The sequence below is a fragment of the Chlamydotis macqueenii genome, chromosome 1, assembly GCF_036417535.1.
Source record: "Chlamydotis macqueenii isolate bChlMac1 chromosome 1, bChlMac1.mat, whole genome shotgun sequence".
Taxonomy (NCBI): domain Eukaryota; kingdom Metazoa; phylum Chordata; class Aves; order Otidiformes; family Otididae; genus Chlamydotis; species Chlamydotis macqueenii.
Genome location: NC_141556.1, coordinates 137,644,267 through 137,660,458, shown reverse-complemented (window position 1 = coordinate 137,660,458; position 16,192 = coordinate 137,644,267). Strand labels below are relative to the sequence as shown.

Here is a 16,192-nt window from a genome sequence, read left to right as displayed (position 1 = left end):
AACCAGGAGTGAACCGGAACCATTATTCTGACGTGTTTATGGAGCCTAAGCAAGGCTTGATTTTGTTTTTTTTTTTAAAAAAAGCCTTGCAGCTCCCTAGATAAAACCAAATTGAAAATTCACATAAACAAGCTAAAGAAGACTATATCTCAGTGAGATTCTACACAGAAAGGAGATACTTGTGCTTATGTCAAAGTTTGCTGTCACTGATGTTTTACCAGAGTGTCGAGATTGGAAATGGTGTCTCAGAAATTCTAGAGCTGTAATTCTGAGTGAGGAATTTTATGCTGAGCAAGGCAAGCAAGGCAACACATTTAAAAATCCAACATATTAACAGTCTATTTATTTAAATGTCAGACTCTTCTACCATACGGAGGTTACAAGAGAGATTAAAATAAAATGGATGAAAACGAATCGTAAGTAACACAGATCTTTGCAGAGAGGTACTCCTGATGAAAAAGGATCAGGCCTTTACACCTGTTAACACATCTCCTATAAGGCAAATGAAGACATAAACCATAGTATCTCTCATCTCCCACGCTCTCTCTCACACATACACCACTTATAGGAAATTACATCAAGCCATTGGGCCCAAACCTAATTCCAGAGTACACAATGGTTCACACAGTCATGTGGATTTACGAGTCTTGACAACATGAGAAGTGAGATCCCATTCTGCACCTACAAGCTACCAGCCCTGGTAGATGGGAGAGCTCCTGGTTATCCTGTCATCACCGCTAGTGTTACCTTCAGACAACATGCTTATAGCCTCATCGGTCTGCTGGCTGTCAGTTGCCGAGATCTTCTTTGAATCATGGATGTTGCTTTGGTAGTTCACTGGTGAGGGATAGGCATTTTCACCCGCAGTTGAGGAGGACAATGATTCCCAGGGTATTTCTCTTTTTCGTGACTTCAGATCCACTCTGCATCCCGTCCAGCCGTAGAAAGCTAACGTGAAGAGGAAGCCTTGCATCGGATTAAGAACCGCCTGGGAAAGAGAAGTGCAACAGAAGTTACACCAGCAAGGCTTAATTATCAACGCCAGCAAAACATTTTGAGTACATTAACAATTTCCCTTTCACTGAACAACTGCTGTCTTTAAAAGATGCGACTCGCATGCAAATGGAAGGGTTTGTTGCTGCCGTTGCAGGCACAAACAAACCAGAGTGAAACACCACAACCTGTTGTTCCCATACGCTGAGGCCATCCCAGTGAACAGTAAGCACCGAATGGTTTTCTAGCATGAATTTTAGCCAGTCAGTCCCCTGGTGCGTTTTGAACATTCCCCACAGGCTCTAGACTTTTTTATTCACAAAAGCAAATATTCTATTTTTCACTAGAAGCCAAGTCAAATATATAAGAGTAGACACAAGCACACAGAGTCAAGTTTTTTAAAATAACAGAAATTGATCTGTTTGGAACTGCTGCAGATTCCTGAGCCAGTGAAAATGTTCATCAAAGTGGGATGGAAAAATGGGGAGAGACACTGAAAAAGAAAATCCCAAGTGACTTCCAAAAAAATCAGTTCTGTTCCCAGCGCCATGGGATGCTTGGCAAGTAAATGGCTTTAGCTGTTTCTACTTTTCTCATGAGAAAAGAGCAAATTATTTTTAGACCCAATTTAAAAAATAGCTCAGTTCCTGGACCTGACCTCTTGCTCTGCAGGTAAGCAAGAGCAAGGTCCCTGTCACATGAATGTGTTCGATCCTTGTCAGAGGAGGAGGTTGTATCAAACCAGTTGCATCGTTAACCCTTTAATGCAAAGCAGCTCAGGGGCTTAACTACACAAAGCATGCTCAGGTCTTCCAGGTATTTAACAGCTCCAGAATAAACTCTCTTGAAAAAGGAACCTACAATATCACCTCTAAAAAATCCCTCGTCAAATACTCCAGTAGGAGAAAAGAGGGTAGGGTACAGTAGGAGGCCAGTATCTTACAGCTATCTTCTAGTGCATTGCTTTCAAAGATTTTTCAGGTGTTGACTCCAGATAATTATCCAAATATTATGATATAAGTATTCTTTGTAAGTCACTAATAAATAAAACCCTAGTTACAAACAGAGAATTATCAGAAAATGCCATTTTACAGGGGAACCTTCAGGAACAGTGAGCTAAAACTTTGTAGCTTGCATTGTGGCAGAGGTCAGCAAGGTTAGACCAGAAATCATTGGAGCGGTCTGTTCAGGATCTTAAAATGGGTAGCAATCACTCTCAGAGAGAATGCATACTCCAGTAAATGGGAGAAAAAGTTCCTCTTTGGTATGTTTTTGGCAAAGTTTATATGCGAAAAGCATTTCCAGTGATCTCTTCTTCCTCTCTCTTACTTTCTGCTTTTCTTCTTTGATTTTTGGAGTGTTTATATTCCCCAAAATCATACACCACCCACTACATTGGTGCTGTTCCACCAGTCTATAGAAGTGATTTCTAAGACTAAGCAATGTCATGGCTGACCTACCATGATAATCCATGTGATCAGTGCAGCACTTCTGATGTTCTTCAGAGGCATTTCATTGATATCTGGCTGCATTTCCAGGTAGAACAAAAGGCTCTCATTGATGATATTGGATGACCAGCTGTTGGAGGAATAAAGAAGAGGAAAAGAACAAGATATTATATATATATGTGTATGTATATGTAAAATATGCTTTACTTTCAAATTATAGAAATTAGGATCACTAATAAGGAGAGTGAGATTTTTTTTTTTAATGTTAAATCTCAATCTGAAGGGATCAATAGGTCTCTGAGATAAAAAAAACAGACAGTCCAGACCTAGACAAGGAAATCAGTATAACAACAAAAAAAAAAAAAAAAGAAAGAAAGAAAGAAAAAAGAACCTGATCATTTGAGCTTGCTGCACAGCTACAGTACAGTAAATTACAGGATAAAACTGAGATCCATAATGGGAGAACATCATGAATGCTGACTTCTTTTGCTTGTGTCTTAAAGGGTAGCACTCACAGATAAGGAAACCAAATACATGCTTGGGTGTTGTAAAAGGCTGTAGGAACTCTAGCTGGATTTAGAATTCCAGGGTTAGATTACAGCAGATTTCCAAAATGTATGTAAAAAACCCACAAAACAGAACCAAAGTTGACTCTTAAATCTTTGAAAATGCCATCAACTTTTTGGAATAAAGGTAATTTCTGTTTGCAAAGAAGGATAAACATAATCAAACCTCATCCTGTGAAAGAAACTGAGGATTTTCTACATCAAATAAAGGTTATAATAAATGGCTGTAACTTCTTATGACTTCTAAACTGTCAGACCAGCTGCAGTGTCAGAAAGGAAACCATCAGCATCCATGTCATATTTTCTGACAGGGTTTACATGTGTCCTTCCTGCAGTTACATTTTTATCACAGTGTAAAACCTCCTGCCCTCCTGTCCCAGATCCGCAGGCATCTTTTCTACCCCATGTTGCCCCAGCCTGCTGTCTTTGACCAACGCATCTCATATTTGACCTCTGGGATGGAAAGGCATCTTCCCTAAGCTTGAGATAGGACTGCTTCAGTCTTTCCCTACAGTAACCTTTGAGGGAGTTTTTACACTCTAAAGCTTATGTTTTAGCAGGAGAACAAAATCCAACACTAGAGTTGTGTTTATTTTTTTAATAGGAGAGCCCAGAACGAGACAGAATGGAAATAAACAAATGTCTTCAGGGAACTGGTCCTTTCTTTCATGCTTGCTCCCAGACCAGCAAGCTGGCGACCATTCCTTAGGCTGCAATGTACTTCTGTGGTGCCTCTGGGCTCCAGAATAAGGCTCACTCTTTCCACAACCCTGGAAGCCCAGCTAAATCTCTGCTCCTTGTTATTTCAACAATTTCCAGGAAGCAAGGCTGCAAATTTGTTCACTGCTGTCTCTCTCCCCTTCTCCCGCTGGCTACCCCACCCTTCACACTAGAAAACTCTCTCCCGAGCCAAGCCGGACTCTGTTATTCTTGAAGAAAAAACAATCATTTCCCTCCAGAGCACTCCAGTATGCAGCAGCCAGGAGAAGATAAAAAGGCAGTCTTTCTCCCCGCTCAGCCTTTTAAAGCCATGTAACACACATTAATGTACCTGTGTATAAAAAAAGTTAAGTAGTTGTAGAGACTGTGAAGTTTGTCCAAGTCATTTTACTACTCCAGCACCGTTTCCTTCCTCCTCCTGTCACTTGTGTTACACACGTAGGTAATACCACTTCAGAGCAGTGACCACGTCCCGCTAGGTCACTGCAGAGTGGATCGCCACCCGTTCCAGTGCCTTGACTGCTGTGTGATAACTGTGAGATTGCAGCAAAAACTGTGTTTTCCAAAGGTAGGCCGTATTTCAGCTTAGTTTTGCTGTGTGCATCCAGTGCCTCCAGTTCCAGTTACCACTCTGGAATCTTTCACACTGGATGGTGCTGCTGGAGCAGAGGCGCAGGGATTTGGGGATGAGGTGTGTATCCTCCCTCCTTCCCCACTTCCCTAGTTCCCTCCCTCCTCTCCTCCCTCTCTCTGTCCTAACCCAAAGTACTATTTTCATAGAGGAAGACAGAATATTAAAAAAAATTAAAATTAAAAAAAAATTATCAGAAATTTCACACACAATCACATGGAGATTTCTTTTATGGCATATAACACTATTTCCAGTCAATATCCACACTTTTTTTCCACACACTTGGGGTGGCAGCATGTTCTGGTTTTGTTCAGTGAGGGGGGGCCTAAGGTGGCAGCTTCTGTAGGAAACTGCTAGAAGTTGCTCCCCTTTGTTCAGTGGATTCGGCCGGGCCTAGGGCGGACCTGCTGCTGGCCAAGGCCGAGCCGATTGGTAGCAGAATGTCCCATGATAAAGCCTCTGCGATAACGTATTTAAGAAGGGGAAAACAGAAAAAAAAAAAAATAAAGGGCGAAGATGTGAAGCAGCTCAGCAGGGGCAGAGAGGGGCAGGCACGAGCCTTGTGGGCCTTGCAAGGCCTCCCGCCGGGCAGCCGACTGGGCCCAACTTGGCCCAGCCTGGCTGCAAGAAGTGGAGAAGAGATGAGATGTGAATGAGATGTAAAAAGGATCCTGAGAGGAGTCTGCCAGCCTGTTGTGAAGAATTTTTCTTCTGAGAGGAACAGCTGCAGACGCCAAGGTCAGTGAAGAAGGAGGGGGAGCAGTAACGTGGCTCCTGGCCAAGATTCCCCTGCAGCCTGCGGTGACAACCATGGTGGAGCAGGTTGTCCCCCTGCAGCCCATGGAGGCCCACGGAGGCCCACGGAGGAGCAGAGATCGACCTGCAGCCCGTGGAGGACCCCACACCGGAGCAGGTGGATGCCTCAAGGCAGCTGTGGCCCATGGAGGGCCTGCTGGGACAGCTGTTCTGAAGGGACTGCACCCCGTGGAAGAGATGACCCACGACGGAGCAGTTTCACGAAGGACTGTGGCCCGTGAGAGGGTCCCCATGCTGGAGCAGAGGAGGAATGTGAGGAGTTCTTCCCCTGACAACGAAGTAGCGGTGTAAAACAACGCGTGATGAACTGATTGAGACCCCCATTCCCTTTTCCCCCCTGTGCTGCTCGGTGGGGGAAGGTAGTAGAGATAATGTTAAGACCGGGAAGAGGGAGGGATGGGGGGAGGGAGTTATCTTGTTCCCTGTCTCATTTTCCTGCTAGCTTTAGAAATAAATGAGTAGTTTTCCCCAAGTCGAGTCTGTTTTGCCCATAACGGTAACTTTAAGGATTTCTCCCCATCCTTATCTCAAACCTCGAGCCATTTTCCTTATATCATCTCCCCCTATTCTCTCGGAGGATAGGGGGAGTGACAGAGAGACTGTATAGTCTGGTCCTGATCCGGGCTGAACTACGACACAGCATTATATAATCATAGTCAGGGCCACGAAGCCAGTCTCAGGAGCATATTTATTGTAGGTTTTCAGTGATGTTTCTGGTGACAAGAGGCTCTCAGAAATCTTGAGTACAGAAAGCCATCTATCAGCCCACAGTGCTGGGGAGCTGCTGTTCCAGACAGCTTTAGTCTATGCTCAACCATTTATTTTTTTTTGCTATTGTTTCTTTGGGTTATTGTATTCCTGTTGGTTAAACATTTTTATCATTTCCTCACAGCCTTGTGATGCTACACGAGTGATTCACCTACTTTGGGAACTAGTTTAGAACTACTTCTTCCTTAGACACCTTCCCTTCCAAGCATAAAGACAAACAAATGAAGCAAGCCATCAGACTCTACTCTTGTCCCTAGTCCTTTCCAGCTGGGAAAAAAGGCAGTTTAAAACAAAATAATGCGCCTCTTACCAAATAATGAATACCAGCATAATTTTGAAGAAGCGGATTTGGATCTCTGTCCCCAGGCGTCTTTCATTCTCTGTGTAAATCCCTTGTCTCCCTTTCAGTAAGGAGGCAACTGGAAAGTATACAGTTTTCATTAATATATGTATATCTTGTTAGTTATAGGCACAAGGAGCTAGAAGACAGATAGCTGTAAAGAGGGAACAAAGGAATGGATGGATTTCTCTCCAGCAGCAGTTAAGAAGCTGGAAGGACCATCACCAAGAAATTTTACATATAGCCTAATACTAAAGGAAAATAAGTACATTCATTATGGATTCCTAAAATGAGTGATATCCCACTAGCTGGCTTTTCTTCTCTCAATTCCACTGAAAATAGAACAAACTATGGTCAACATACTTTTCTTTTATAACAAAAAGTAGTGCTTACAACTTCTATATAATGTGTGGGTGATATAATGATATATTTATTATGTGATGTTTAGATTAAAATAGAATACATTCTATCCTGTTATGCACATTATATTTCATTGTGCACAGCATTGGCTACACCTCTAAAACTCGAAGGTGTAATGTCAGCAAAAACAGACAGCTACGCCACATGTTCAGATATCTCGAGGAATATACATACGCACCAACACATATATACTCAGTGTGTATTTTCCCATTAAAAGAGCAACTTTTTATAGGAACAACTTTTTAAAGGAACAACTGTTCCTTTGAAAATGAGTATTACTGAGAATACAAGATCTTCTGTTACTTTTTTATATATTCAATGTGAAGATTATAAGAATGAATTCAGGTACTGCAAAGATCTAGCACGGGTCATATTACATGCAAAGAATGCATCGAACCTGTGGCTTTTTTTCAGTCTCATTTCTTCAAAACATTGGGTAATAAATTAAATGGGAACTTCAAGATCCCACCTGTGTTGTGTACAATTCCCATTTGTCCCATAATCTCAGAATCAGAAGTGACAAAATTCCAAGCATATTTTGTTATTTTTTAGCTCCAGAAGCTAAAGAAGTTACATCAACCATCAGCTCTCAGCAACATTATCTTTAAAGCAGAATAAGTTACATTCCAAAGTCCAGGTTGGTACCAATACTACAGTAGAGTTCAGCATCCGTGATTCACTGCCCCAAATACTTTACATCAAGAGTAATTTACTAACATGGGAACACCCTTGCCAATCTGCAGTAGAGGTTTAGAACAGCATAGCTTGAGTACATCACCAGAGGGTGTCTCTAGGGCAAATTTCCCATCAGGATGGTATCTTCATTTCAATAGGCAACTCCCTCCCACCCTTTGCTGTATCTTTATGATTTAATGAGGAGCTATCCCACATCACTGAATACACAGGCATGGCTTTTTACAGTATTCTTCTGTTGTCAAATAACACATACTGATTGATGCTGGCCATTAGGAACATACCTGCTGACACTGTCCTCCGAAACAGGATTGGGTTGATCACCAGCACCAGCAGAAGTGGGGCATAGGTTGTGATGTAATGTGGGACTGCATGCACCAAGCCATTTTCACAGCTGAGAAAAAAAAATCATTAACAGCTTATGCTTTTTCCCAGTTTTGGTTATTCTGTGTCACCTTTAACTTAAATAAAATAAAAGGAATGAAGCAAACATGCCAAACTTTTAATTCACAGACCTTCCCTACCAGTTCACATAGAACAGAAAGCTGATTTTTACCATGCACTGTCTGTGCATTTTTCTCAAATTTAAGGGAACAAATACAAAGCTAAAACCAGGAGTGGAGAACAGTGGGTCAGAGCAGAAGCTGTATCACAGCCCTGCAGTGCCTGTATTGCCTGGTATATTTCTTCAGGGCCCCCTGAAACCCAGGCAGGTATTTCTAGAATACTCACTGACTTAGTGGGAGGTGCTTGTGAAAGATCAAAAAACCCCAACATTTGGACATCTGTTTGTAAATCTCACCGAAAGACACTCAAATGACCGGAGAGTGCTATGATTTCACAGCCCGTTCCCGATCCCTGCTCACCTGGAGAGAGAAGGGTAGTAAAGCAGTGCAATTCCCTCCACGCAGAGCATCACGGCGAGGCCCCACGTCATCATGTGGTACAGCACAATGGTACTGCAGGCACCAAACACGACAGGTGTAACTAAAGATACCAAACCTTATGCTTCTCTTATCCTCACATTGCAACATAAAAATGGGACCTTCATTCAAACAGAGCTTTACAGACAGGAAATCGTGCAGAACAACACCACATTGTTGTTCAGTACATCAAACTAAGGACAGCAGGTGGGGCGGGGGGGGCCCTCAGAAAAAGGATGAGCCAAAGCGGTTGTTCAGGTTTACACACAGAAGTCCTATGTCATCCAACCCGTAGGGTGGAAAGCATTTTTCCCTTAAGCCCAAATCTCCAGAAGGAACCCCTGCATCCTTTGTTTCTCCTGCAGAGTGTAAATTAGGGGATTAAAATTTAAGAAGGGAGCCGAACAGTCAAATAAACCACCCTTCTGTAATTTGCAGAGAATTATGTTTATCTTTAGAGTCAAATACTGCTCCCATCTTAGGGAGGTTCAGATCTGTGTGTGCCAAAAGTCTTCAGTTGTTTATGTTGGTCTCAGAATCAGGCCCAAATAAACACAGTTTTGTTGTTGTTGTTGTTGTTCTTAACAGGGATGGGAGAAGGAGGAAGGTCCCAGTTGTTTCAGACTAGAACTATGGGACTTCACAAAATCAGGTTTATCCTCCACAGCCTGAAATGAACTCAAAAACCCCCATTTTGATAATATCTGCCAGATGAACCATGTCTCCAGTACCTGATTGCTCAGTAACATCTGGGAACAGTCACACAATTCCATGTTTAGCACTAGCAACTGAAGGTCATTTTGCCCCTCTAACAACCAACTTAGAAACACCTTGTATTTTCTGACTAGCATTAAAGCGTGGTACTTTCCAAAGGGTTTAGGTTCTTCTGTTACAGGCATTGCAGAAAAATGTACAGTAAATAACATATTGCTCTTCTTAAAAACTTTACAAATATGATCAGAAGCGTAACAATGACAACACCGAGAAGTGGATTAAATAGAAAATCTGAGAAAAAAAAACCTGGAGAATGAACTATATGAAATTCAGCACTTCCCCCTCCTACTTTTTTATTTTCAGAATAAAACTTTTTTTTTTTGCTGTGAGAATCAATTTCAGGTGCAGAGTAGGGACAAAAATAGTTATCTCACTGCAATAAAGTTTATTGAGCCCAATCTTCTCTCTATTTTTTCAAAGGTTAAATAAATTCAGTTACATTTAAATGCCAGTTGGACATACACAAATCAATATCTGAGCATTGCCCTGGCAATTCAAGCACTTAGCACACCACTCATCCATATCTTTACCTGGTAACCGTATGAACACCAGATGTTTGTACAAGCTTCACTTACACACTTAGATAGCTGAAGACAAACACGGACAGTGTTGGAAGGAAAAGAATCAATTCAGAGCTTTAACTCTGGTACCTCAGTCCAGCTGATCTTCTTACCACCAAGTAAGAATCAACGGCGTAGCAAAACAACCACCAGAAGCCAGCACTATATAATAGCTGGATCCACATCTGCAGGGGAAAAAATGCCAAATGTCACAGCTGCTTCTCTAGTACTACTGGGGACAGGGGAGGGACTCAAACCTTTATCCTGGTGATTTGTTCTTGTAATGTGTGTACTTTCCAGCTGACATTATGAAGTATGAAATCTTACTCAAAATCACAGGAACAGTATTGCTGTAACCAACGGGTCAAGCCATAGGTAAATGGAACAGCATTTGCTCTCACAGCATGTTCCATAGTTTAGAAAACCTGTTATTTACTGTTCTGGTTTTATTTAGTGAGGTGGGGCTACGGTAGCAGCTTCTGTAAGAAGCTGATAGAAGTTTCCCCTTTGTTTAGTGGACTCAGCCAGGCCTAGGGCAGACCCGCTGCTGGCCAGTGCCGAGCCAATTGGTAGCAGAATGTTCCGTGATAACACCTCTGTGATAACGTATTTAAGAAAGAGAAAACAGAAAAAAAGAAAGAGAGAAGATGTGAAGAAGCTGAGCGGGGGCAGAGAGGGGGAGGCGCAAGCCTTGTGGGCCTTGCAGGCCTCACCCTCTGGCCTCCCACCAGGCGGCCGACTGAGCCTGATTGGGCTCAGCCCTGTTGCAAGAAGTGCAGAGGAGATGAGATGTGAGGAGAACCTGAGAGGCGTCTGCCTGCCTGTTGTGAAGAATTTCTTGAGAGAAACAGCTGCAGGCGCCAAGGTCAGTGAAGAAGGAGGGGGAGCAGTAATGCGGCTCCTGGCAGAGATTCCCCTGCAGCCTGTGGTGCAGCCCATGGTGAGGCCGGCTGTCCCCCTGCAGCCCATGGAGGTCCACGGAGGAGCAGAGATCCACCTGCAGCCCGTGGAGGACCCCACACTGGGGCAGGTGGAGGCCTGAAGGAGGCTGTGGCCTGTGGAGGGCCCGCTGGGGCAACTGTTCTGAAGGGACTGCAGCCCATGGAAGAAAGGACCCATGCCAGAGCAGTTTCACGAAGGACTGTGGCCCGTGGGAGGGACCCCAGGCTGGAGCAGGGGAGGAATGCGAGGAGTTCTTCCCCCGACAACAAAGCAGAAGCGTAAAACACTGTGTGATGAACTGACCGTAACCCCCGTTCCCTCTTTCCCCCTGTGCCGCTCAGTGGGGGAAGGTAGTAGAGATAATGTTAAGCTCGGGAAGAGAGAGGGGTGGGGGGAGGTTATATTTTTATCATCTTTCTCATTATCCTGCTTTGTTTTTAGCAATAAATGAATAGGTTTTCCCCAAGTCGAGTCTGTTTTGCCCATAACGGTAACTTTAAGGATTTTCTCCCTGCCCATATCTCAAACCTCGAGCCTTTTTCCTATATTATCTCTCCCCCTGTTCTCTCAGAGGGTGGGGGGAGTGAGAGAGAGACTGTGTAGTCTGGCCACAACTGAAGCTAAACTACCACATTTACCTCTCCAGTCCTAACCCTCAATGTCAAAGAAATTTATAGTGAGGGGGTTTTAATGTTAGGTTAAAATTTTAGTAGTTTCTCATTAGCAGAGGCATGAAAATACAACTGAAGTCAGTCATCGCCACAGTGTGCCTCTGCATCATGGGTTCTGCATGCGATGGACTCGCCCTCTGAAAAAATTATCTGTACTGAACTCCCTCGCTGATTTCTTCAATAAGAATCCAAAGGAAACAGGTTCAAGTCAAGTTAAATTCCACAGTGTTCATGAGCTGACCCTATGCATTTTTCCCATGAGCCTATATAAGATAAGTGACCTTTCTTTGCTGCTGTTTATAAATTCCAAATTTCTTCCCCATAGGAGCTGGCTCTTTGTAATAGTCTGGAACTATTTTAATACTCAGATTACCTTTCCTCCGAGCCCTCTTTCAGTTCTTATCTGAATATCCTTTATCATGGCTCCATAGTAGCATCATTTTACAGCTGGAAACTAACATACTTGTTACTGAGCCAAACTTCAGTGAATAGAGATCTACCATTCCTTCCTTCAAAAGGCAAATCAAGCTGGGAAATATTTCCTTTCACCATGGGTGTAGATCCTACCTCTAGTCATTTGTGGCACAAATTATTCAGTATTTAATTCAAACACCATGACATTTTCCTAGTGCATAGGAGCCAGAAAATAAAATTCCAGTCTTCCTTCTAATGCACTTTAACCATAGCACTCAGAATGTCACTTCATCTGCACTTTTACATATTTGCTGCAGTTGAAAAATGCACAATTTACTATACATGCACACACATACAGAAATAAACTGTGGGGTCTTTTCACCCAGAAAATCCAACATAGACAAGACTGTCTCCAAAAATAATACAAACCAGATGCTCTTAAAACCAAAATCTTCATATGCTATCTCACTTTTTAGCAAAATGACACATCTTGCTACAGCGCCTGAGAGGGTACCTCTCTGCAAACCAGAGGGTGTTATTCAAAGGAGATGCCTAAAGGTCTCACTATTTGGAGTTTGTATTGGCTTGTGGTTAAATGAAATAAAACAATAGTACTAAAAGAAAAATAAAATAGAATCAAAAACATTTGATTAACTCAGACGCAAATATGTTAGGGGAAGTGAGTGGAAGGAGGGTTATTTTTCATTCCAATATAATTAAATTTAAATTTAGCAAGTCACTCAAATTATAGCACTTTGCTGGAGCCCAAGAAAGGGAAAATAAAAATTGTGGTAGACTACTATGCTTCTCACCATCTAACCTGAGATCCAAATGAAAAACAATCTGCCACTGTTTAAAAATACTATTTTTTGTGTGTGTGTTAAGGGCTAGAAAGTGAAATTTAAGACACAGGGAAACATGTTTTTTGAATAGGACATCCTTGCTATAAGATATTGATGTTTCTGGTTTCCTCTTCCTCAAAGAAAAAAAAAATTCAATATTTGCATCTAATAAGCAAAACTTAAACATGTAAGATGGAATTGAGAATTGACAGATGCGTACAACTGATATTTGCTTCTATGGCACAATCTTGTTATGTCTGAAACTGTCATTATATAGGCATTATAAGGTACAGTCATTGAAGGGCCATATGAGCAGCAATCTGAGCTGTCATCCTACATGGCAGGGACAGACTTTTTGCCAGCAGCTTTGTGTCTGTGGGTATATTTATCCTGCAGTCCCTCTGTGTCTAAATCACATGCTCTCATGCTGCAAAAGCTAATTTGAGCTACCCGAGTTGCTGGTTTCAGTTGCTCCCCACTGCCGTAGTGCAGGCTGTAATTTCTGCCGGAGAAGGCAGGCAAAAACCTTCATCCTATGAGCGCAATGGAGCCACCGGGGCATTAGTGATGCTGTGCCAGCACAAACCAAACCGGTGGTTTCACAGCCTGTTTAGGAATGTCTGTATCCTTATGCCTCCATATCCCTGACTTTGGTAGAGGTGTGTCCTCCACTATCCCAGCGCTCCTGCGACAAGCAGGTACTGCAAAACGCTTGGGACCAGTCTGACCCATGCTGCCCTGGGTCCTCACGTGCATCATGCAGCACCTACCACCCTGCCCGCCCTGATTCAGGCTTTCGGAGGGAGGCACGAAAGCACTTGCAGGGGTGTGGCAGAGGCTGAAACCATCATATCCAGGCTCTAACTCACAGCCGAATATCCTTTCAGACACAGTGGTTTGCCTTTCAGACTCCCCACGCAGAGGGACTGTCAACCAGGAGCAGCAGGAAGAAGAGACAATCTCTGTACCTACCGCGCTGCCCACGCAGAAGGCAGAAGGCCACACATCAGTCCTGTTCACCACAGAAATGTTAGCTATGAAGCCTGGGAAGCCTAGCCATATACTTGACCTGAAGATTATACCTAAAGAAAAAAAAAAAAAGTATTAATGCTTTGAATCTGCTGGCGTGATTTGAGTCACATGCTTCTCCCTGGCCACATATTTCACATCACAGCCCAGATTTTGTGCATCCACAGGAAGGCTATGGCTGCAGAGGAGCAGAGCAGGAACAACTGTGCTATTTAAACATCGGTGTAATTGCTCAGGGAAAGTAGCCCCGAGAGTCTGAAGCTGCTGGGACTTGAAATGTTAGGTAGATTAAAATCTCACTTACTTACAGATGCTGTCACGTGCTTCCCTAAAATAAATTGGGTAGCAGTTAACAGATTGACATAAAACAGTAACTATTTACAATTTTACCAGCATATATTCATATGCTAATGTTCATTTCTCTATAATCCCTCGTTGCAGAAAAAAAGTTATTTCCCATTTTTCGCTGTCTTCGTTTTTACAAGCAGCTCTTTTCCTCTGTCACAAGCCTGAACAAAGCAGGGCTTCGGAATTAGGTGAGAACATCACCTGTTTATTTAAATGAACTTACAGTTTGTTAGTGAGATTTTCTCAGTTTGCTTGAAATAGAAATTAAAGCACCAACATACAGCAGAACAAAATCACCAGGTTACCCACCAAGAGGAAATGGTTTCCCACCCACCACAGTGGGTCTAATTCAAAGATGTTGATGGATAAATAGTTTGAGCTTGCCAGTGAAAGAGAAAGGGAGAAAAATAACTTTATCTATTGCTGGCCTCATCTGACTGAAAGGACCTTTTCCAGCTGAACGCACAAACATTTTTTTCCGTACCTCTCTTTCTTTCTTGTTTTTCTTTCCCTCTCTATAATTTGTTTTAATATTGGTACTTATTATGCACTGTGAGAGAACCTGGCTAGGTATGAAAGGGGAAAAGATCAGAAATCCCACTCCCTCTCCAGGCAGTGAGAGAGACTTACAAAACAGCACTACTTCTGTTATTTAATGAAAGGGAAAAAAATGCTATTGTAGAAACAAACTCATCCTGTATTTTTATAGCATGTCTCATGGTAATTTATACCCAATTGGGCAGTAAATGCCATCGACTGACGGGACAGATTTAGACACATTAGTTTCATTTTGACTCATGAGTTTTGTTTTATTCTCTGTTGTTTTATCCCTCCAGCCTATCAGCCAGAGGCCGAGCAGCAGGTTGTCCTTGATAAGGGAGCTTTGCCCACGTTTCAAAAGCCTGTGTCCAGCATGATCTGTGTACAGCTGCGATTCAAACTCATTTGCTGTCGATGTGATGTGCTCAGGGAAGCGGCTGGCACACAAACGAGAGGGCAAACTTGGTCTGAGAGGATTGAAAGACATGTAGGAAGTGTTTTTCAGATGTAGTCCTATGGATCGGCTAGGCGTTTGATGTCAGCTTTAGTTTTAAATGCGCTGCCTCGCCTCCGCTTTTATGCCTTACTCTGAGAACCAGCCACTGTTCCGGATTTTAATTTTTTTTAAGTATATATTTTGGTGTAGATTTGTCAAGAGCCTTTACTTCTAAAATATAACTTTTAAACAAGATCTTTCTTCCCCAAAGGCCCACCATTTTCTGATCTCACTTAGCCCAAATCTTCCTGTGAATACATACAGCATGTTTCCCTCAGAAATCTCTGCTGTCCACTCACCAGCTTCATTTGGATATGGTACCTCAGAGCAACAAGAGCCTGCTACAGCAAGGGTGAGAGACATCAAGCTGGCGCTTACCTAGGCCGCCAAGGATGTCACAAATGGAGATAAGGAGAAGGATGGTGGAAGAGGAGGAGGCTTTGGGCATCTTCCGTGGGCTCTGTCCCTTCTTCGGCAGAAGCTGCAAGATGGTCAGTAGCAGACTGACGGAGGCGCTGCCAATGCAAACTCCGCAGAAGACCTCAGGCTGGAAGTTCATCACTAGCTGTGTAGCTGCATCCCGGTTTGGGCAGCAGTAGGTTTCTAATCTGGGAGAAGCCATGAAGTGTCCGGCTGGTTGAGGAGCCCCCAAGAGCAGAAGAAAATGCTGTTGCTTCCCCAAGAGAGCGCTCACTTTTTCTTCACCCTCCCCATTAGTCCTTGGTGGTGAGAATCACGCGATTGATGGATCATGTGCTGCTGCTGCTGCTAGAAGTAAATCCCCTAGAGCTGCCTTGCTCAGCCTCTCCTAGCAAGGAGATCAGATCCGAACAAGAAAACACAGTGTAATCTGAAACATGCCCCGTGCTTGCTCAGAGCCATTGGCAGCAGTTCACTCGCATATTTCTGCTTGCACAGTATGTGATACAGGAAGACTTAAACTCACCAGAGCATTGAAGACAGTTTAAAATAAATAAGGATGCAGATACCAAAGGAGAAGTATTACATTTTAATTGTGTTTCTCTTTAGCCCCATCCCACACAGAACTCTTTAATTACTGCAAATTAATTGAAAGTATGAGTCCAGACACAAGCAGTCCCAGCCTTTACAGGGAGGAGCAGGGCTATAAATCCACACCCTAACCCAAATCTAAATTTTAGTGATCCAACCCACCCATCTCTGTAATTAAAATTAGAAATATGATATCACTGTAGGAAGATATTATATTTAGGAAGACAATATTAACCTCATCCTATTT

General features: G+C 42.9%; 1 protein-coding gene across 1 annotated transcript; it reads right to left on the bottom strand.

The window, feature by feature from the left end:
* Positions 1–456: 456 nt before the first annotated feature.
* Positions 457–15,556, bottom strand: GPR143 (G protein-coupled receptor 143). Its single transcript, XM_086740449.1, has 8 exons — positions 15,313–15,556; positions 13,494–13,603; positions 9,743–9,837; positions 8,262–8,354; positions 7,680–7,789; positions 6,253–6,361; positions 2,454–2,571; positions 457–988 (listed from the first exon to the last, which is right to left on the bottom strand). Exons 1-8 carry the CDS (start codon positions 15,554–15,556, stop codon positions 689–691), a joined length of 1,179 nt encoding a protein of 392 aa, XP_086596575.1. The 3' UTR covers positions 457–688.
* Positions 15,557–16,192: the final 636 nt, after the last annotated feature.

Excerpts from the sequence above, each read along its gene's own strand:
- GPR143 (XM_086740449.1), bottom strand. The coding sequence starts at position 15,556 with ATGGCTTCTCCCAGATTAGAAACCTACTGCTGCCCAAACCGGGATGCA. Across the intron at positions 13,604-15,312 it reads TGACATCCTTGGCGGCCTAG|GTATAATCTTCAGGTCAAGT; the intron begins GTAAGCGCCAGC and ends TTTTTTCTTTAG. Across the intron at positions 2,572-6,252 it reads ATGCTGGTATTCATTATTTG|CTGGTCATCCAATATCATCA; the intron begins GTAAGAGGCGCA and ends TTCCTCCAACAG.